Source organism: Dermacentor andersoni, chromosome 4 (assembly GCF_023375885.2).
Source record: "Dermacentor andersoni chromosome 4, qqDerAnde1_hic_scaffold, whole genome shotgun sequence".
Classification (NCBI taxonomy): domain Eukaryota; kingdom Metazoa; phylum Arthropoda; class Arachnida; order Ixodida; family Ixodidae; genus Dermacentor; species Dermacentor andersoni.
In genome coordinates this window covers 30,189,074-30,212,526 of record NC_092817.1, presented here as the reverse complement: position 1 = coordinate 30,212,526, position 23,453 = coordinate 30,189,074, and the positions used below count along the sequence as shown (strand labels likewise).

Genomic DNA, 23,453 nt, shown 5'->3' with positions numbered 1-23,453 from the left:
TACATACATACATACATACATACATACATACATACATACATACATACATACATACATACATACATACATACATACATACATACATACATACATACATACATACATACATACATACATACATACATACATACATACATACATACATACATACATACATACATACATACATACATACATACATACATGCACACGCACACACATTCTTCCGTGTCACACAGGAGAAATAGGTGGCGAGAAAGCCTCGCATCGATAAATAACCTACTAGACATTCCTACTGCGATTCAGTGACAGACGTTATAGTACGAGTTTACCAAGTGTTAGCCGCCTTCTAGCTGGCTCTGAAGATGCCCAAAAGGCACGCGCGATGCAACACGCGGCGACTAAAATGAGGCACCACAAACCAATACAAACGCCTTTCCGCTTTTTTTTACCACACCATCATCCCGTTTGTTTACTCCCACCCACTTGAGAACCCGCGGCGGCCGTTCTCTAAGGTGCCTTTTGAAAACGCGGAATCGCGAATTCTCGTTCGCACGACGATTCAGTCTGTCGCGCAGTCACCCGCACCGAGCAACGGCAACGCCTCGCTTATTCCGGTGCACACATCGCGGACGGCGTCCATAAACTCTATTTAGGCGGCCACCGACGGAGCATCTCTCCCCGCCGCAAGGGACGACGCCGCAGAGACGTGCCCGCGCCCTGGACCTTAGGCACAAATCGCGTTTCCATCGCCGTCGTTTCCGTGGGCAGCGCGCAGCCCAGTTTTTATGCCTCATCCGAGGGCGGTATAAGTGTCGCCGTTCTACTATATCCCGTTTGGCTTTGAACGCGGCTTGCGTTGCCTTGGCAACCTATCGCCACGCGTCGTTGATCCCACATGACTCTGCATTTGGGGAATAATGCCGCAGTGCCCCGAGGAGCGGACAAACACGCAGTTACTATGAGCCGCGCAGCATCTTGCAGAGACCTTTTTATAAGCTGATTCCTTGTGCTTGTAGGTACCCGATGTGTTATGTACCGAAAAGTCGATCCTCACCGCTTTCAAATCGAACAACGCCTTGCATCACGCGATTTGCGAAACGTTAGAACCCTGCATTACTACATAAATATTTCATTACTGTCGCAAAGGTGCCACTAGTGCACTCCAGGCACGCTGTTATGCTACAGTAAATTCAATCCCTTCTTTTGGGAATAATTTTTAAAAAAGCCAATGCTGTGGACCATGCCACCTTAACACACAATATTCAAACGCAAGGACGCCGACAGTGAATGCTAACCATCTCTTTTAGGTATGTCAAAATAAAGTGTTATATTCTCAAGATTGTATATGTTATACACCTATAATAATATACTTGCGTAGGCGTAGATGATGATCCTCTCAAAGCCACTGGAAAGGGCCGTGGTTTGCAGCATAACCAGGATTTTGTATCAAGGAATATCTCAAAACTCATAACTTGATGCTTGTGTAGAGTTTTCTTGGATTCACGGCCACATCGTTGCTCCACATTTCTTAACATATTTTTTGACATCACGTTATGCCACTTGATCGTTTCTGCTTTCGAGGATTACAATCATCGTTCAAGCCACAAGTAGAAACACTTAAGAAATTCTGCAACAAACAAAGCTGTTCGCGTTGTTTGTTTACAGTCGGGCGTACGTCAATGTTCTTATGTATGTTCAACCTTAGCTGTTTCGTGTAGTGCTTGTAAAATGCTCTTGTCTGTGGCTTGTAGAAGGCTTTTATTGGACATTACGAGACAGATTTTAGGGTGTTGAAGCGCGAAGGGAGTAAAGAACGGAGCACAAAGCGCGACGCTGGTAGATCCGGGTCACGTTCGACTCTCAAGAAAACTTCGGAACTCTCAGAACCGTCTTTAAAGCGTTAGAGCCTTAACGAGTTCCCGGAAGTCAAATAACGTGTGCCGTGTCCGAAATGTCCATTGAATCTGAAGTGGCTTGTTTTTCTACGTTCGAATCTTCCACTCCGACTTTTTTTAATGCTTACACACAGCAACATGGTTCAAAGGGATGTCTTAAAATACAATCAGTGTTTGCAAATAAAAAGGAAGCAACAGACTCGGAATTTCTGCACTGATGAAGCTTCCAAGCAAGAAAAAAAATATGAAGTTTGAGTGGTTACGGAGTTATGGGCCAGTGTAAAAGATTTGAAGTGTTTGATATTTGCTTTAGAAAACATTTTGCACGGCTATGGGAAGCACTTGCCAAACACTTCCGAAGATAAACACAGCTTTTAAAGCTACAGAAACAGCCCTTCACGAAAGATATGGTGCTGCTTGAAGCAGCCCTGATATTTCGTCCGTTACAGCTTCAATTTAGCAGCGTGTCGTATACGTGGCATGGTCAGGGACTTCGGGAAATGCGTGAGCGGAAGAAGCAGAAAACCAATGTTTGCAAGTGTTCACACTCTTCAAACATTGCGATCTCTTGGGATCGGTGGTTATTTCAATAAAATTGTTTGCAGACCGTGCAGGAGGTAAGCACTAAAAGTGAGGCCCACACGGATCCAGTGTAGGGAAGCAATTTATGGAAGCGAGTTCGCTCCCCCAGCGACACCGAGGACACCGAGCTGTACTCTATGTCGGAAGACGACTCATCCGACGACGGCTTCATACCCGTCCGGAGTAAGAGGGCCAAGAGAAAGATCGCCAACACAGCACCGTCAACTCCTGTGAGTACTACGACTATGAAGTCAAGGCCTGCGCGCTGGCCACACGTCATCATCTTTATGCCGGAAGAACCGTCAAGCAACCTACGGTTGCTGAACAGGCAAGCCCTATCCATTTTTCTGGAACGTGCGGTGCCGGATCAAATTAAAGACATAAGAATAAATCCACGCAAGAATATACTCGCCATAGACGTGTACAACGCGAGTGCGCTTGGAAAACTTCAAGAAATCACGGAGCTAGGCGGAATCAAAATGCGCCCCTTTATCCCGATCGACGACACATCCATAGCCGGTGTGATTTACGACATTGACATTGCCATTCCCAATGATGACTTACCTAGTCTCATCAAGCCGGCATACGAGGGCACGATCATTACGCAAGTGCGCCGCCTTGGGAATACGCGCTGCGTAAAAGTAATATTCAAGGGGGATTGTATCCCATCCCACGTTACAGTCGGACATTTCCGACATCCGGTTCGACCATTCATCCAGAAGCCGCTTCAATGCCATCAGTGTTTCAGGCTAGGACACGTCAAGGGCGTGTGTCCCAACTTGCTACTGTGTCCCCGTTGCGCTGAACCTCATGCAGAACAGACCTGCGGTGCCACGGTTCTGAAGTGCGCCAACTGTAGCGGCCCTCACGCGGCCTCGTCGAAAGACTGTCCCCATACATCAAGAGGGAGCGCGCGGTTCTCAAGCAAATGGCCAGAGACAATTCGGCCCACAGGGAGGCAGCCGAAGTAGTCCGGCGTCGGCGTCGACGTCGGCACCATCGTATGTCTTCGGAGAAGGCGCATGCGCGAAGTGACAGTACCCACTCCACTGCGGTGCCAGTTAGTCGCGCCGGGAAAAGGCCCACCACTTCCACGAAGGAAGCAGAAAAGACTATCTTTAGAGGAATGGCCTACGCTACCTAGCCGCTCCCTTGCTAAGGAACCTCAGAAGGTCGGGGCCCCACCTGATCCTTCTCCGGCCATGGATGATTCACCTAAAACAGACCGTCAAGTCATCTCGGTATTGCGTTCTCTCATGGAGGCCATTCGAGCGCTTTTAGTGGACATGGGGACACCGACTGCTCGGAGCGCACTTAAAGTGCTGGACGCCTTAAGCCCAGTGCTTGCATCCCTCAACTAGAAAGATGGCTACCCATACCCCATCCTTCTGGAAAGAAGTCAAGGCAGTGTCCGTCATCCAGTGGAACGCCAGAGGGCTAAAATCACGAATTTGAGATTTTCGTCAGTTTGTGTACACCAATGTGTTTCCAATCATCGTCATTTGTGAGCCCAACTTGTCGAAATCAATAAGACTGTCAGGATACGAATTTATCATGTCATCAACAAATGGTGCATGCAGCAAAATCGTCGTTTTCGTTCGTCGTGAAATCACCTATGTTTTGCAACCAATTGCGCCCCACGACGACAATCAATATATATGCATCACAGTTAAAAAGAACAACCTCTTGTTTACTCTCATAGGCGTTTATATATCGCCTTCCAGCAATTTCGATACCAAAAGATTTGCGGATATCTTGAGTGTTTGTCCCGCCCCATGGATCATCATAGGAGATATCAATGCACACCATCCAGCATGGGGAAGTACAAGGACAAATGCAAAAGGACGAAGATTAGCAAGCATCGCCCACAACTATTTCCTTACTCTTCTGAACGATGGTAGCCCCACCTTTCTTCGAGGCGTAACATACGGCAGCTGCCTCGACCTTGCTTTCGTCTCCAACTCTCTCGCCAGATGTGTGAAGTGGTTTCCAGACATTGAGACACATGGGAGTGACCACATTCCCACCCATCTGAACATCAAAGGCTTGTCGTCTAGATCAGGCCCACGGAATACCATTCGGACGATTCAATGGGCCAACTTCAAATCTGAGATGGAAGATGCCTGCCGCGAGGGCCTACCCTCTGGGTTAGAGCAAACGATTAAAATTACGATACAGAACGCCACTCGCATGATGACGGTCTCTTCCACGCGAAATGACTTCGACATAGAATTAGAGCGACTTCGAGCGCTTCGTCGCCGGGCGGAACGTCGATATCGGCGTACAAAATCAATCCATGACCTTAGGGCAGCCAGGGGGGACACTCGACCCCCGCAAGTCACTGTCTCACATTTAGAAAACGGTGCAAGGTCTGCGTTGCCTTCCGGAACGGCATTTTCCATTCAAGGCGCTAGCGCTTTTCCAAGGGCGGCAAGACATCGATGTCGCAGAAGTCTTTTGTGCGCGGATCACAGACCAAGCGACTCGTCCAGATCCTCCAGCCCGAGCTGACGTCCCCCATTCCCGTGATTGCCGCATGGACCTTCCTTTTACAATGGAGGAGCTCGAAGCGGCACTAGCTCTCTGCAGGCGCTCATCATCTCCGGGTCCAGATGGTATATCATACCGGGCCTTGTGCTATCTAGGAGAGTCCGCACGGATAGAATTGTTGAGCCTTTACAACTCCTCATGGCAGGAGGGAAATGTTCCTGACGAATGGAAAGTAAGCCGCCTGGTGCCACTCCGAAAGCAGGGCAAATCTCCACTAGAACTCACCTCTTACCGCCCAATAGCGCTGGCCAGCTGTGTAAGAGATAATGGAACGGATGATCCTTGGCCGCCTGGAATGGTACCTTGAATACTACAAGATTTATCCGAGTTCCATGGCTGGTTTCCGACGTGACCGTTCTTCCATCGACAATGTAGTTGATCTCGTTTCATATGTCCCGCACGAAAGGTCCCGTAAGCGTTTATCTGCAGCTTTATTCTTAGATGTGAAAGGGGCATACGATAACGTATTACATGAGGCCATTCTCGACGCTCTTGCGACGGTTGGCCTAGGTGGTCGAGTTTTTTTGTGGATTGCAAGTTACCTATCTGCAAGATCATTCTATGTGTTAACTGACGATGGCCAAACTACGCGACGCTATACCAGCAGGGGCGTTCCTCAAGGCGGTGCTCTCAGCCCGACGCTATTCAACCTCGCTCTTGTTGGACTTGCGGAATACTTGCCAACTACCATCAAAATTTCATTATACGCTGACGACATCTGTGGCTGGACTTCGGCAGTCACACGTCCTCAGATACGTGCGCGACTTCAAAGAGTGGCCACTTTGACAGCGAACTACTTGTGTAAACAGGGTCTCAGCATATCACTAGAAAAATGCGCACTAGTAGCATTTACTCGCAAACCGATGACGGCTTATGTCATCTCAATCAATGGCGGACCATTTCCTATGTCCGAACCCACAGATTCCTTGACGTAATTATTGACCGAGACCTCTGTTGGAGCCCGCACGTGGCCTACATGAAACGGCGCCTGACAGCAACTTCCCAGTTGTTTAAATACTTGACAGGAAAGACGTGGGGGATGTCAGTAGACGCAATGCTTAAACTCTACAGAGCTCTCTTTCTCGGTTCTTTAAGATATAGTCTACCTGTACTGACCAACACCTGCAAGACAAATATTCGTGTTCTGCAGGCAGCACAAGCTCAAGCACTCAGAGTTTGCTTTGGTTTGCTCAGATGCACGTCAACAGAGGCCACTATTGCGATTTCTCGGGACCATCCAACGTGAACTCACATTACGGTGGAAGCCCTGAGAACGCACATCAGACATTTTGCACGTACCCCCCTATCACCACCTTGCAACACTACCTTCAGACAGGCAGCAATCATCATTCTCTAAAACTATCATCAAGTACAACGACAAACTTCCCTCGGGCTTCACCGCTGCATCTAAACCATCGATACCCCCTTGGTGTCTTATCAGCCCCGCAGTCCATCTCAGTGTACCAGGAATCGGGAAAAAGTCTGAACTGTCGTCGCCTGTGCTGAAACAACTGTCTCTGCTTCTTCTGCACGAGAGGTACGCGGACAGTGAACACATTTGTACTGATGGTTCCACAAATATCCAGTGTTCGTCCGGTGCTGTTGTTGTCCCAGCAAAAGCTATTACCATCAGCTTTAGGACTGACCACCCTACAAAATCGACATCTGCTGAACTAGCTGCTCTTCGCGCTGCATTTCGTTTCGTCAATCGGGAGTCACCTCGACAATGGTCAATCTTCAGCGACTCAAAGGCAGCCCTACAATCTGTACTATCAGCTCTGCGTCGCGGGCCATTCGAACAGCTCGTATTCGATATTAGATGCCTATTCCATACATCACAGGGGAAAGGACACCGCGTGACGTTTCAGTGGCTGCCAAGTCACTGCGGCGTCACTGGAAACGAAGACGCCGATAATGCAGCTCGGGCAGCTCCTGAAGACGCACAAGAGGCCATACCGCTTTCATGATCCGACGCAGCTAGCAGACTTCGAGTGCTCGCACAGGAGATCACGCTCTCTATATGGTGCACGCAAAACAGCCAGACCAACCAGAGCAACCGTCAGTACCACCTGCCTTCTTTGATGCATCTCTATATGCCAACTGGACTCCGCCGAAGAGAGGCGACTCTGCTTTATCGCTATGTGCTCTCTCTCTCTCTTCCCCTTCTCCATCTTTCATCGCCCCCATCCCTCTCCCATGTGTAGGGTAGCAAACCGGTTAAGCTAAACTGGTTAACCTCCCTGCCTTTCCTTCCTTCCTTCCTTGAAATATAGTAAGCTTTGTCCTCTGTATATATTTAAATATGTGTCTGTGCCGGGTGTTCACATTGAAAATGTAAAAAGAAGGTTTAAGTGAGAAAATAAGGATGAAATAGCTGCTGTTGGTGCTTCTAATGCGCTTGTAATCCTATTGTCGGGATTATATTATATTATATATTATATTATATTTGCATGAAAAGTCATTACTGCTCACTACTAAGCATATTTATTCATTTGTAATCAGTTGTGGCCATTACAAACCATCGTTACACATGTTGGTCATATCATAGTAATTAGTAGTTATTACAAGTAATTTCAGTCATTATTAGTCATTACTGGTCATTATTAAGCATTTTTAGTAATTTTAATGAATTACAGTCGTTAAAAGTTGTCGTTAGACATGTTGGTCATATGATAGTCATCAGTAGTAATTACAAGTCATTTCAGTCATTATTAGTCATTACTGCTCACTAGTAAGTATGTTTAGTCATTTGTAATCAATTGTGGTCATTACAAGTTGTTGTTAGACATATTGGTCATATCATAGTCATTAGTAGTCCCTAAAACTAATTTTAGTCATCATTAGTCATTACTGGTCTATACTAAGCATATTTAGTCATTCTAAGGCAACCAACCTTAGAATGGTTGGCAACCAACCTTTCGGGTCTTCCTTTGGGGCGGGTATTCCTTTGGTAACAAAGGAAGACCCGCCCTGTACATGCGAGGATATCACATAGAACTTTACCACGATTGCAGTGAAAGAGCTGCATTCTATACATTATATGCAGAAGCCTAGTCACTAGTTCTGAAACGTTTGAACACGACTTACCCGAATCACCTCCCAGTAAACACAGATGGCTCTGTCAAAGTAGAAGACCGCTGCGAAGCTGCCTTGTGTATTCCCTTTCTGAGATATAAGAGGTCTGGTCGTCTGGACTGTATAGCCTCGTCGACAGTTGTGGAAAGCGTGGCAATAGCTACCGCTCTACGCAAACTAAAGGCATTGCCTCCACAGAATGTGGCCCTCCTTACGGACTCAAAGGCCGCGTTGCAACAACTCTACCATGGTCAGCCGTCCATCAAGTTCCCGCGAAAATCACTAGCCCTCGTAAAAGAACTCGGCAACAAATCTTCACAGTAAAGTTTCAGTAGATTTCCTCCTACATTGGCATTGCTGGCAACGAAAAATTTGACGGCTTTTGCATACGCAGCGTTCTATCATCTTACCGAATTAGCGTTTTGGGCCTTGACTTAAGTCAAGGCCCCATACGGTAATCAAGTTTAAAAAGCTGACACTCGAAATCACTTTAGGTCGCTTTAGGTTCCGCCACATATTCCCAGCATAACCAAGAGATTTCGAGGAGATGAAGCCTCACTACTATAACGAATAAGGGCAGGATTAAGTATCAATTCTCCGAACTGTACGACATGCGACGAGCCTGGAGACATTAAGCACTTGCTGTGGTCGTGCCGGAAATTCTAAGATGGAAAGGGCGTTGTCCTGAAAAATATGCAAGAAAAGGACCTACCGCATGCGTGCTTGTAGCACCTTGCGTTCCCTGAAGGATCAGTAATAGCCCGCAAAGACACTTCGCGTCTCCTTATCGCATTTTAAGAGAGGCTGGTTTGCTGGATATGATGTGAATCCCCGCAGTCATATTATAAGAGGCGCTCGGGCGAAAAAAATTGCCGGCCTTGATAAACCGCCTGTTGCTATAACTCACCACCACCACCACAATGAAATTTTAAGAGAAAAGGTAGAGGCAACTCAAACAGAAACACGAAATTATGTGGGTAACAGAACTCTGGTAATGGCCCTTTATGGAAGGGGAGGGGGGGTGCGGGCGCTTGTGGGTTAGCTCATTCATTGACCTCAAGTCTCTCGTGCACTGGTATACAAGCCAATTCCCCGGGAGTTTTAAGATGTTTGTTTATAGAGTTGCAGTTTGTTCAGTATCTCACCGTTTTGAAGGATTCTGCAAACTCACTAACTCTTTGTAGAAATATGATGCATTTCCTTGTATATGCAGATGTTACCTCAAGGACTCTGACGATGGCCGACAGTTCAACTCACGCATGCACGCATGCGCGCACGCACGCACGCACGCAGGTGGAAATGAAATTTAGTTGCGAGATCTCAGGGTACGGTAATTTATTACTTTACTCTTCCCCAAGGTTAATTATTGCACAAAAGAAATGTAAGAACTTGATGCGTTATGCAATTTACCGGGTTGACTGAATAGAAAATATCCCAGTTTGGTTGAAGAGAAAAAAACGTTATTGCAACATGTTCGTTTTACATGCTGTCTTTTCTTTTTGACAGCACTAACTGCTATCAAAGAGAACAATATTGAGAATATGATCCTTGCCGCATCTGATTCCAATAATTGGACATTACGGCATCTCTAAAAATATAATTAGACATAATTTAGAAAGGTCATTACACGCTATCGAGATCAATTATTCTTCTCTACATATGTACGCTTAGCATACATATGTAGAAGACGAGGTAGACTGGTCGGTAGCACTTGCCTCCTGTTACTACCTTTCACTTGTAAATGGAGAACAAGATATTGCGTCTGCTTCATATTGAAAAGGCGTACACGGCAGATTTTTTTTAATCTTAAAGAGAACTGAAGCGTGCAATTTTCCTGCAATGATTTAGTGCTTCTGCACCGCCGGCGGAGAAAAAAGCAAGGCCAGTCAGTCTACATGGCGCGGCACATGATTTGCACGTTAACAGCGTAAACACGCTGGTTTTTATATGGGTTGTTCCACGTCTTTCTTTTTGTGCGTATGTGTGCGCATGCGTGCGTGCGTCTGTGTGAGTACCGGTTCGGAATTCCTTGCCTCTGACCTAGCGCGCACTTCCAACATATAAATTCGCACATTTGTTCAAAGGGCACGACGCCGCTGAATCATCGTGCAGAAAGTCCGTATAGGACCGGTGCTCTGGGTTTAGTGGAAAGCCGAAATGCTGACGCCGCCGGAATCCTTTTTTCCCTTTTTTCTTTGTCCTTAAATGCTAGTACCGTACTTTCGAGTCTCGGAAGCGATAGACAGCGCTGATTGATACCTTTCTTTTTCAGAAAGGAAGGCCCATTATTCTCTCTCTTGCATGCCCTCGATGGTGGCCTAAGCGGAAGCCAGACTGTTTCGTAACAACGGCGCAACCTATTTCATTTATGCAGCACGTTCGATCATTTGCCATCGCATGCCCAATGAATGATCGCAAGAGTAGTTCGTGCACTAATTATAACGGCTTAGAAGCTGAGTTCGTAAACAAAGAAATAAGTAAAATGCAAGGGGAAAAAAAGGAAAATGCAGCCTTGCGACGAAGACATCCTTTCGACCTCCATGAAACTCCTCGTTCTTATTTTGTTCACGCTATGTATACTTACCTTATAATCTTCGTCATTTATCTCGTAAGCTTTTATAAATGTGCAACCAAGCAGCGTCGCACGCCATAGACTGCATTACTTGGGGTTCGATGCTGAGAACGCGCACTATGCATTACGCTCTGCTATTCCACGTGTTAATTTCTGAAGCGTGAGACATAGGACAAGGACACAGTGTGGACGGCACGTAGCGTTCACTCTGCTTCTTTGTGCCGTGTACCTGCGCTGTATAAGTCATCGAAATGCCCCGCCAAGAACTTCAAGCATGTGCCCTCGTGCTATTCTTAATGCGAAAGTTCACTCCCGTCATCCGTACTAAAGAGGAAGGAAAGAAAGAGAGCAGGCAGGGGATCTTAACCAGAAAAGCGTCTTGTTGGCTACCGTGCGCTTAGAGAACGGAAAAAAAAATATATATATATATAGTTTTCAGCCGGAATCGCCATGCCGTCAAAGGCGCTAACGCAGGCCAGGCTCAAAGTTTGCTAGTCAGAAAGCGGGGGACAACATGGCGGCGCTATTTGCTGCTGTTACACCTACCAGTGCACGTTGATGAGATCCATTAGGATGAATCAGTGAAGAAAACACGTTCAACGTGGCACTAGGCCGAATATGACACCTGCGCGGTCATGTGCACGAACTAGAGAAAAATTGAGCTGGCGAGCTTCATGCGCCAGCCCTACTATTACGAATTCCTGCAGCTCCTAGGGCAGTGTTTCGGGCGGTCGAGGGCAGCTGAAACATTTATGCCCTTCCCAGGATGCACTCGATGCGCAGTTGACGGGATGGACGCGGTCATTACCGTTGCGGCCTAGGCGCGGCGAAGCTCATCTTTGGAATGGGAGAAAACGCGACGAGAGCAAGCGAGGCAGAGCGATAATCGACCTCTCCACACGCTATTCGTATTGCGAATTCTGCAGCTCGGAACCTGAAATACGCATTCCGATTATAGGTGATTTGAAAAAAAAAGAAAGAAACTTTGTTGCGTGTTTCTGGATAGCTCGTTCGGCTTTCACTAAATTTATTGGTAATTATAATTCCTACATGTCACAATGATGGTAATTATAATGTTTTTATTAAAGTTTGGCTCAAAAGACCTAATAGTTGGATCGCTAAACGGAGGGAAGAGGGGGGGGGGGGGGGGCTTATTCAGAGCTGTCCCAGGAGCTTCCCGTCCTTTGCTCAAATCCAGGAAGGAGTCCGGAATGACCTTCTGGAAGTCCGCTAGTCCGGTAAATGTTTTGTTTTCAACTTCGTGTAGCTACAATAAAATCAAGATAAAGAAAATGGTATACAAGATAATAATAGCCAGGTTTCATCCACTGTGAGAAGACTTAGGCTAGGTGATGTCAATTTCCCTCTCAGGAAACGGTACACCGGACTTTGGAAGCCGGGCTATCCACAGATAGCTGTAGACCACGCTATTGCATTTCCCGCGCTAACTCAATATCACGCCCGAAAAAGCGAAATATGTTTCACGCTTTTGTCGTCGGTTTATATCTTCCATACTGCCTTAGTTCTGAATTAAATATGGTTAGATTCTAGCTATGCTTCTTTAATTAAACAATTGGCCACATTTTTTTATTCAGTTGTGACTGATGGCCGAGGTTATTTACAGCTTTGCACCAAGAGGTTAAATGTTCTTTAACGCCGTGCGCATGCATATAAAACACCAACATGTCTAACAGTCTAACACAACAGTCTAACAGTGACTAGTTCGACAGATAATGGCGTCGCAGTATTCAGAATATAGAACTGCGGGAACGTGTCCTGGCTGACGTCAACTATACCCGGAAAACCAACGATGGCTTTTGTTCCCCGAACAAAAGGACTCGCCGCGCTGGTGTTTTGTCCTCGATGAGCTCGCAGTAGGTTTCACCGGCGACCGTAACGTGGCACGTTCACCGTCACTCGTCCGCCTGTTCCGACAATACATGGATGCGCGTAAACACGCGTTGGCCGAAGGAAATATTGTTGACTGAGTGGTTAGTTTCGCCATCACGGTCATCTCGGCCGTCCAAGTCTATGAAAGCAGACAGGGTCGGGTAATCACGAGGTGAATATTTAACGAAATACCGCATGGTGATCATGTTATATGAAAAAGCCTGCGGTGCTAAGGTCGACGAGTCCATTCACAGCTTGGTACGCAATGTCCTCCCTGTTCTGGAGCCAAAACATTTCGCATCTTGATATCCATTCGCGCGAGTCTTCGCACAATAATGTTTGTTCACAATAAAGTTTATTCACAATAAAGGTAATGCAGTCAATCGTTCGAATGCGCGTAACGTTAACGTCACTACTTGCTTCTGTTTCTTTCATCTTGCGAAAGAAAGAAAAATACCTCAATGATGTACGCTTTGCAGAGTTATTACGAAGGGGGACAGCATTTACACGAGACCTATCCATGTTTAAAGCATGGTGCAAATGGAACGATACAGAAAGACGAAGCGACACAAGCGCCTCGTATATCGTCTGTGCCATAAAGCATGGATATGAAACAAGTAGACCATTTGCACACTATGTTACACCTGTTAGGTTATCTGATGATTAGGTTGTTGTGGAGAGATGCAGGTCAAGAGTACCTCGGCTACTTTATTTCTCTTATGTTCTGCAGCAACAAAAAGCTTTAGGACACCCCACCCCAAACCTCAACTCCGCAGCGTTTTTTCTCAAAGAGGGTAGACATACTAGTTTTCACGCGACACTGAATCTCCCAGTTAAACTCAAACCAAGAGCTGAACACTTTGTGTTGCGATATGTGACATGCGTGAATTGGACAAATGCACAAGTCGTTTTCTTTCAGCAGGGAAATAGGCCATTGTTCCCATCTGTCTAACAAAACCACACATGTACGGTTTCTGGAGACATGCAATGTTAGAATTTAAGAACATTCTCAAATTAACGAGAAATATAGAATGCAAAGCAGGAAAGAGTTGCGAAGGCTGATGAATAAAAATTAAGTACAGTCTATTAATAAACGAATCAATCAATCAATGGATCGATCGATCAAATGAGAATCGTCTGCGTAAAGAAACGAGTTTATTTATTTATTTATTTATTTATTTATTTAATTATTTGCTTACTCACTCACTCACTCACTCACTCACTCACTCACTCACTCACTCACTCACTTACTCACTTACTCACTCACTTACTTACTTACTCACTTACTTACTTACTTTACTTACTTACTTTACTTACTTACCTTTACTTTACTTACCTTTACTTACTTACCTTTACTTACTTACCTTTACTTACTTACCTTTACTTTACTTACCTTTACTTTACTTACCTTTACTTTACTTACCTTTACTTTACTTACCTTTACTTACTTACTTACTTTACTTACTTTACTTACTTACTTTACTTTACTTACTTACTTACTTACTTTTATAGGCAGGTACTCTCAAGGCCGTGAGGCGTTACAGAGAGGAGTGATAGTGTGAAGAACAACAGAAAGAAATATAAGAGCAGATACACTCGATTGTAAATTCACCGGCGCTACACAACGCTATCTGGTGGCGCTACAAAGTAGAATGGATTTAATTTATAAAGGTAAGGGGGAGAAAGATAGAATTCACTCGTATAGACCGTTGACCATTACATCGGTAATATACAGGCTAGCAATGCAGGCAATCAAATTAAAGCTTCAAGCATGGGCAGAGAATAATGGCATTTTGGGAGAACTTCAGGATGGCTTCAGAATAGGTAGGCGTTTAGATGGTAACTTATTTGTTCTTACTCAGTGTACTGAAATATCAAAAGTAGAAAGCAGACCGTTATATGTGGCCTTTTTTAGACATTACAGGAGCCTATGACAACGTAGACCGCAACATTTTGGGGAATATTCTGGAAGGGGAAAGTTTAGGTGACGATTGTCTACAGCTTTTGAGAGAGACCTAGAAAATACCGTTTGCGTTGAATGGGAAGGGATGAGGAGCGAGGAGAAAGTTCATATCAACAAGGGACTGAGGCAGGGGTGCCCTTTAACCCCACCGCTGTTTATGATGTACATGATGAGGATGGAGAGGGCGCTAGAAGGAAGTAATATCGGCTTTAATCTCTCATACAAACAGGCAGGTACAGTAGTAGAGCAGCAGCTTCCAGGTTTGTTTTATGCGGACGACATTGTGTTGATAGCTAATAAGCAAAGTGATTTGCAACGTCTGGCTAATATCTGTGGACAGGAAGGCAACAATTTAGGTTTTAAATTTAGTGTTAGAAATCAGGTGTTATGGTATTCAATGAAAACAGTGAACAGACAGTGGCAATACAGGGCCAGGAAATACCTTGGGTAATTAAAATATAATTATTTTGGTATATGGATAAACGAAGGCAATAGACATATGGAAACACAGGAAAAAACAATAACAGTGAAAGGGAAGAGAAACGCAGCCGTAATGAAGCACAGAGCGCTATGGGGATACAATAGGTACGAGGTGCTCCGAGGTATGTGTAAAGGTGTAATGGCTCAAGGACTTACTTCTGGAAATGCGGTTGTTTGCTTTAAATCAGGGGTACAATCAGGACTCGATGGGAACCAAAGGTCAGTGGGTCGTCTCGCATTGGGCGCTCACGGGAAGACTACAAATGAAGCTGTGCAGGGTGATATGGGCTGGACTAGTTTTGAAGCGAGGGAAGCTCGCAGTAAAATTGAGTATGAAGAACGACTAAGGAATATAGAAGAAAGTAAATGGGCTGGGAGGGTGTTGAGGTATCCGTACAGGAAAAACATTGATTCACACTATAGAGGAAGAGAACTAGGAAGCTTACCAGCAAGTATGCGGCCTGTAGTGCGGGCAACACAGCAACAAGGAACGTCAAGCGGAAAGTCAGAGAGGCTGAAATAATCTCATGGGTGGCGGCAATGGAAAAGAAACCTGCCATGAGTAACTACTTAAGAGGAAAGAACGAAATCAGGAAAGAAACAATTTATGATAACTCATCTGCCATGATAACTCATGGCAGCTCATTACTTTTTGAAGCGAGATCGGTATGCCTTAGAACACGCACCTATAAAGCGAGATATAAGAAGGAAGAAGCATGTGCTTGCTGCGGTAAAGCTAGGGAAACTATGGAGCATGTTTTATTAGAATGTGAAGACGTCTACCCAACGGTTGATTTAGGCACCACTGGCCTCCTTGAAGCCCTTGGGTTCAGCGAGAGCAGTGGAAAAGTAAACATGTCCGCAATAGGGATTAGTTAGAGGCGATTGGAGGATTGGTGGAAGAAAAGTAGGGAAACGACAAAAAACGGAGACGTACAAAAGCACAGTTCGCAATAGGGGATGAGAAAACTTGCTTTTGGGAGTTCATCGTGTTTTTTTTTCTTTTTTTGTTTAACCTAGGTAGGACATTAGGCAGTATAATAGCAAGAGCTTGGTGGCGCCTCGTTCCAAAGGGGACGCTCATAACGCACATACATACATACATACATACATACATACATACATACATACATACATACATACATACATACATACATACATACATACATACATACATACATACATACATACATACATACATACATCATCATCATCATCATCATCTGCTGCAAGTGCCTTGGTAGCTGAGTCTCGAGCTGGTTGCCTAATGACAAAAACATACCGGAGCAAATATTCGCAACTGGATGGTGCATCTGTATGCTGCAGAAGAATCCGGGGACTACTCAGCCCATCGTCATGAAATGCGAAGGGATTCACCCAGTGAGACCCGTAACTAGCGTACACCTTCCAGATGCGCGTTTGGATTTAAAGTGGACCGAAGGGCATCAACCGGTCAGCAGTCGAGATAATCAAGAGACGTTTAGAGTAGTGGTGGGAAAAAAGCAGGGAAGAGATTGATACCACCTGATACGTTACAAGTGTAGGTAGCAGTACAAGAAGTTTTGAAGAAGATAAAAAAAAGGTTAAGAAGATGTATGTAAATAAGCTAGCATGAAAAGCATGTATAGCATACCTGAGTGACTCAAGCAGTCTAGGTGACTATTTGTCACCGCCCTGTTTCAAAGGGGGTGCTAATAAACCGTCATTATCATCACCGCGCCAGCGGCAACGCTGATCGTCCGGGGAAAAGAAAAAAACAACAGGAAGCTCGCCTTCGCGCATCCGCGGCAGCAGCGGCGACATTGCATTAGCCTCTCTAAAATGCCTGAATAAAACATTCCGTGTCACTTTATGCAGACATTCAATATATTGTCACCTGGTGTTTTGAGCCAGCGTTGCGTGCCCAGCACGAACGGCGATTGAAGACGACGAAGTCAAAGATCTCGCGCCAGCTGGAGAACCGTCCTTTCTGTGTCTGACATTTTCGTGCCTGGCTGCTGACACTGCTGCTCACTCTTGCCTTAGCGCGTGACGATATACAAACTCGCGTTCCGGCTCTTCTTGCACTCACACAAAGCTCCGCTGCATATACGCTCCAACTCTTTGGATATGTTGCATTTTTTTATTCTTTCTTCTTTAGTTTCTATCCCGCAATTCTTTATTGTAACCCATGCGTCGGACAGCGACTTATTTTCATCAACGTACGTCAAATTATACCCATCGTCCTCTAATCACACATGTAACATCTAATGCTGAAAGCATAGCTTTTGACAGCCATAATCAGGAATCTCGTAGATTCGCCAGTTTACCATAGTTCGAGCTTTCTTTTTGCCTGGCTCTTACAGCAACTCTCTTTTCCAACGCTTGTCGGCCGTTCTTCTTGATAAATCCAATGATTCAAGCATTCTTCTCGCTCATTTACAAATTGTGCTGTGTCTCAGCTGTAATATTATTACTTGTGCTTGTTCTTTCTCTTGTACTGTCTCTTGTACTGTTCTTTCTCTTGTACTTCTCTTGTACTGTCTCTTAACTGTTTCTATATGTTTGCGTTGGCGTCATAAAAAGAGTGTTAGTTGTCTCAAAGTGTTAATGACCGCTGTACAGAACCTAATGCTCCTAATAATGCTGCACGCATCTTTACAGATTTTCTACACGATGCTTATTGTAACTGGAATATGCCACGTCAACTCGGCGCTTCACTCACCGGGTGAGTCAACATGATTTCCCGCGCTTGACTTCCTACTCCGTTGTTAAGTCCCTTTCTTCAGTGTTGTTCTCTGAGTGCTCTTACTTTTTTCGCATAAGGGGGCAGATAAGTAGTAAACCAGGGCAGATTTTACAATTCTTGAGAACACTGAAGTTTTCTACGTATAAGTTATGCATGATAATATCGTCTAATGACAGCAAGCTTCTTGTTCATAATGATATACCATGTAACGCACGTGTTTCCCTTGTTATCGGGAATTTCCTGTTATATTTGCTGATGAGTTCTGAGAAATATTGAACACATTAATTCTATTAAGTGTTTCCAAATTTTCCTGCCAGTACTGTAGCTGGTAGTTTGCTGCAGTGACTAAGATGACGCGCACTTCGCCTGCTGTTTCCCTCGGACCTATGCAGCATAAAGGAAATATATATGAAGGATCAGCGTGGCCACTAAGACAACCGTTTCTGAAACGGAATGCGGGAAACCAGCGTGGCTACTAGGCATGACCTCCGAGATTCCGCGGCACCCGCGGCGCACCGAGGATCTCTGAGATGACGTGCTGGGATTTGCGTTACATCCGCTAACCACATGGTATATGCGTTGTTGTTATTTAAAGGATGTTAATAAGAAAATTATGCAACTACCAGCCGTGACGCCTTGCCAAGATTGTTTCAATAGTATACACTACTCCTTTCTAAGCAGTTTAGCCAAAGGGTATTTTAGTTTCTGTTGGCCTTTAAGCCGTTCTGCGTTGTGTGTATCTCCGGCTGGAATACAGGCAGTAGCCAGCAGTAATCTTTCTCATAAAACTTTACTGCTAACAAGACTGAAATTTGAGCAAGTTGATTTATGTTCGCTGTGAGAAACAGCTCAAACTTAACACGGACGAGCGCTGACTCGCAGCTGACGCTTTACTGAAATCACGTGAGCTTAATACATGTGTTATTAAAAGCCGCAATAAAAGAAAAAGAGAGAGAACCAGCAGCATCCCTGCGATGAGCCGCTATCAACACATGTGCTGAACAATTACGTATCACCGGCTCAATGCTTGCCACCTGGCACGAAAAAACAACAACGTACGAGTGTAACAGCACCTACATTGCTTTTGTCTTCGTTGCTTCGTATTTTGCTTTTGTTCGCACGTGAATGCATAAAATATTTTTCCCACTCAAAACTTCAACTTTTATATGTACGAAATCAGTCTGCTCGAACAAAAAAGGACCTTCACTGCCACGCTGCTTCCAAAGATGGCACGGATCTCTCTTTCTCTTCCTTGACCTTCCTGCATGAATTGAAGCAATTAAATCAAGCTTTGTAGAATACGCAATTCAGTGAAAAGTAGATAACTAAACAATTAAGATGGCTCCGAAAAACAAATCGACCTTGATAATGATGATGGGCTCGACATATCGCATTTGAAAAGCATCAATGCCTTTCAGTGAAATTTCAATTTTATGTAGCAATTGCTATATAAAGTTAGAAATTTCGGTAATTAAGTACATCAATATCTAAGAATATATTATATATTTAGGCGAGTAATATTCAACTCATAATTCAAGTCTCCACTTGTCTAACGATCGCTTCCTGCGATCGTGAGTGGCTAATGATACGCAATCGGCATGTAAAGGGCCTGCAATTAAGCCTAGAGCTAGGTCACTAGCCGTTTAGCGTCGGTTCACAAGTCTCACGTCGTGCATTGCACGGCGTGAGACTCGTGTTCGGCGTGCAGTGCATATTTCCGTGCGAAGTGTAGCGGCAGCGTATGGCTCCCTCAGTGCACGACTATCAGCGCTCTTGAAGATTGGCTCGCACGTGCGAGCTAATCCACGTGCGATGTGGACTTTGCACGCGTGGTGCGCATCGTTATGCAGCGGTGGACGCTGATGAAGACGCGCGTTGCAACCGAAGCGCCATGTACCGTTGGTCGACGGCCAGCAACGCCAGCATCGAAATGCTGTGTGCTGAAAAGACGATGTGCCGGGGACACGGGAGTAACGTGTTTTGCGAGTTGCAGTGCATACCACATTTGTCAATTCTTTTTCTTCATTTTTTTTTGTCGCGTTAGTACGACTAAATAACCAAGACAGAAGAGTCCCTGAGGGTCCACTGTGTCTGAAGCAAAACTTTTTGTCGCAAGAGGTTGATTTCTATCTGTGTAGTGACAGCGCTACAGAAGAGCTGAAGAAAAGCTCACTTAGCTCAGGCACTACAGTTTTGTGCGTGATTCGATACTTCGAATGTGCCGGATGTGCCGGCTGCTGCCACGGCATGAAAATTTTAAAACCTGTCCAATGTATGTCCTATACAGTGCAGTTTTTCGTGTGAATCTAATCCGTGTTTTCCTACGTGTCCCGATTTTAGTGTACTTATGTGACTGGACTTTGTGTTTCTGTGATTCGGTGTTCACATTTAGCTTTAGTGCGTTGAAGCAATTTACTTTTGATATCACTGTGTGAAAAAAAAGGAGTAGCCGGCGCCAGTTAAAGGCGGCAATATATCCTAAATAATTTAGAATTGAAAAACAAGAAAGAAAAACATATCTATGTCCAAATTCGTTTAATTTATCCTACTTAAAATTCGACCAGTCAACAACTACTGTGAAGCAAGCCGAGCTTTGTGGATATGACGCGCATGTGTTTTCTTGTTCACGAAGCACGATGAAAATGAAATCAAATTTAGTTTACTGATCTCTTCTGCGCAGTTGGGTTCACGCTGATCCTCCTACTTCTGTCCTTCTCCGGATTGTGCGTCATCTTCTCTGGCGTTCTCCTGCTGGGCTTATATTTAGTAAGTTCTGACTTCCACAAGAGCCTGAATTTCGCCGCTGTGATTGAGATGAAGTTCGTTTTCTGGTACCAGTTTCACAAACACCACATAATCCCTGAGCAGGAATATTGCCATTTCTTTAGCTTTACCTATGAAAATTGGATATAATGATGTGACGCGCGATGAAAGTTAATAGCGGAGAAAGCGGCCAAGGAACCTGCTACTTTCATTGCCGTGATCATGTGCATCGTACCCCAATTACGCAGGACAAAGGCCTCTTCCAAAGCTATACAGTGAACCCTGTCCTGTCACGATCGCGCTCAAGCTCATCATACGCTCATCAAACTGCGAACTTCCGTCTAATCCCCTCATTATATTTTATCTTCCACGGGTACCGACGGCGCTTCCCATCATATGTTACTAAGCCTGACATTTTTACCGAAATAAGTAATGCTTGCAGTCACACTGTTCAGCGGACGAAGAACTGCTTAAACACTGCTCTCTCCCGAGGACTCAAGGGTGTCTCCACGTCACCGCCGTGATTTGAGCGAGCCTTCGTGAGAATGCTGCACGTGTAGTTTTGGTACCCCTGTATGGAACCAGAAAGCAAAACACAAAGCAGCGCTTTCACGTTATGCTCTGACGTGGATTCGATGTAGGGAGAGAAAGAAGTATTTAGGAATCTCCAGTGTGCCGGTTTGAATGGCGGCGTGGCTACTTCAAGACCTTGAAGCTTCTAGGGAAAGCTGTGCACGAGAGGTCAAAGAATAGGGTAGAGAAAGAAGAATATGGCCTAAACTCCTTTAAGGGGAACTATCGGGATGCGAAGCATTATGTAGTGGCTCCTTACATGCGCGCTTGCGTGCTAAACGTTCTTGCTTCTCCCGTTAGTTTAGTGCAGCGCTGCGTATATCCCTGGCTGTTCTGACGTGTGACGTAGAAGCAAGGCTCATACTCCTTAGTTGAGGAATCTTTGCAGCCTGAGAGCAGGAGCAGCTGTGGAGAGGTGCGGGCGGCGTCCTGTGTCCCATCATTGGACCAATGAGCGCTTGCTTTGGAGGAGCTTAGTTGCGTCTTAGTTTTGGGTGATGTGGCCTTCGTGCCTATAGAACACCCAAGACCTCCAAATTATCGTATGGTCACGTTACTCACCTTAAATGAAGCCTTACTACAGAGATAATACAGATTGGCTATATTCAAACTTCCAAGGTAGCTTATCACTTCACACACTTCACAAGACCAAAGAATTAAGTGTAATTTTATATTTTATTAATTAACCACTGCATATACCCTCATGATTTTTTTGGAAATTACAGGCATTCCTAGGTCTAGTTTGATATTGTAGCATTATTTTGCGGGACTTGTAAAAGGAAAATTGATTTTTTTAAGGTGAACAGAAAAATTCAAAATGACCCTTCGTGACTTTGTTGAGCGCTTCCTATATAATGATTCGCATTAAAACACGCTAAACATATCCGCTCCACACATACTGCACACTGCACAATCTATATATAGGACAATACATATATTATGAACTTAACGAACACGGTGTACACTACGTCCCTCCGCGAGCAAACTTATGCAGGCCAGATCCGCCGTGGTTGCTTAGTGGCTGTGCTCTTGGGCTGCTAAGCACGAGGTCGCGGGATTTGAATCCTGGCCACGGCGGCCGCATTTCGATGGGGACGAAATGCGAAAACACCCGTGTACTGAGATTTAGGTGCACGTTAAAGAACCCCAGGTGGACTAAATTATTCCGGAGTCCCCATTTCGGCGTGCCTCATAATCAGATCGTGGCTTTCCTAATTTCTTCGGTATGCAGTCAGAAACTAACCGCTGTGTACACGTCTGTATCGGGTTCCTCACTTTGAGCGAAAGTGAAATAAAAATCATCGCATGACTTTCACTTCCAGCTCTATGGTGCATTGTCAGCGGACGTTATATTGGGTCATTGGCGTGACCCAATAAAACTAGATATATAATATATCTAATTTTGGGACCACCTAGTACTTACTTTGCTTTATATTGAGTACGTACTCTAGGCTTTCCCTTTTCCCTCTCCTCGTTACCAATCACTTTCCTCTCTCTTTTCCTTCTTCCCCCAGTGCAGAAAAGCTGGCTAGAAAAGCATACTTCAGGTGGACTTATCTTCGTTTATCGTTAAAGTTTTGTCTTGCTCTCTTCGGAAATTATGCGCACTGCAGACCTGTACTACTCTCCCACGCATATTTATTACTTTACAGTCGTTAAGTGCCACGGCTTCTTCTCCGTGCAGGCAACGGAAGCGGCTAGTCTTGATGAAAGAAGCAATGAGAATCGTAAGGCACAGGCGGCGCGCTACACGGAACACTCCCGTAATATTCCAATACGAATATTCCAATATTCCAATACGAATATTCCAATGTGCGCTAAGTGCAAGTGTGAAGAGACCATCAATCACCTCCTGTGCCACTGTTCTCGCTTCGATAATCAACGTGAGACTCTCCAGTGTGCCTTAAATAGACTGGATGACAGGCCATTTACGGAAGCAAAGATCTTGGGAGCCTGGCCTCACAATTCATTAGCCCAGAAAGCAGTTCGCGCGCTTTTTCGCTACCTGAGGGCAACATACTTGAGTGCCCGACTATAGACATCCTACACTTAAGTTCTCTCTCTCTCTTTCACTCCCCATTCCCCTCCCCACATGTAGGGTAGCAAACTGGACTCAGTCTGGTTAACCTCCCTGCCTTTCCGTCTTCCCTTCTCTCTCTCTCTCTCTCTCTCTCCCGTAATATAGCACGGAATGCGCATGCTGCATCAAGTCACATTCCCAAACACCAGTGGCGCTGCGCGATGTTTTTCGACGAAGTAGCCACGATAAGTCGAGTGACCGGCAGCTACGGCAACAATAATGTGTGAATTCTGCGGAATCGATAATCTAACTGGTAATATGGATCGGCGTGGTAGTTCCTGATCTGTCGGTTCATACTATTTCTAACAGCCTTGAATTGC

At 45.1% G+C, this 23,453-nt stretch overlaps 1 protein-coding gene across 2 annotated transcripts in view; it reads left to right on the top strand.

Moving 5' to 3' along the window:
- LOC126536847 (uncharacterized) overlaps nucleotides 1-23,453 on the top strand; it is an 87,441-nt gene that overhangs the window by 31,004 nt on the left and 32,984 nt on the right. For both annotated transcript variants that reach the window (XM_055073557.2, XM_055073556.2), the window contains 2 exons: nucleotides 17,633-17,696; nucleotides 20,398-20,483. In XM_055073557.2, coding sequence (XP_054929532.1) covers nucleotides 17,633-17,696; nucleotides 20,398-20,483 — 150 coding nt within the window. The remainder of the gene's footprint in view (nucleotides 1-17,632; nucleotides 17,697-20,397; nucleotides 20,484-23,453) is intronic.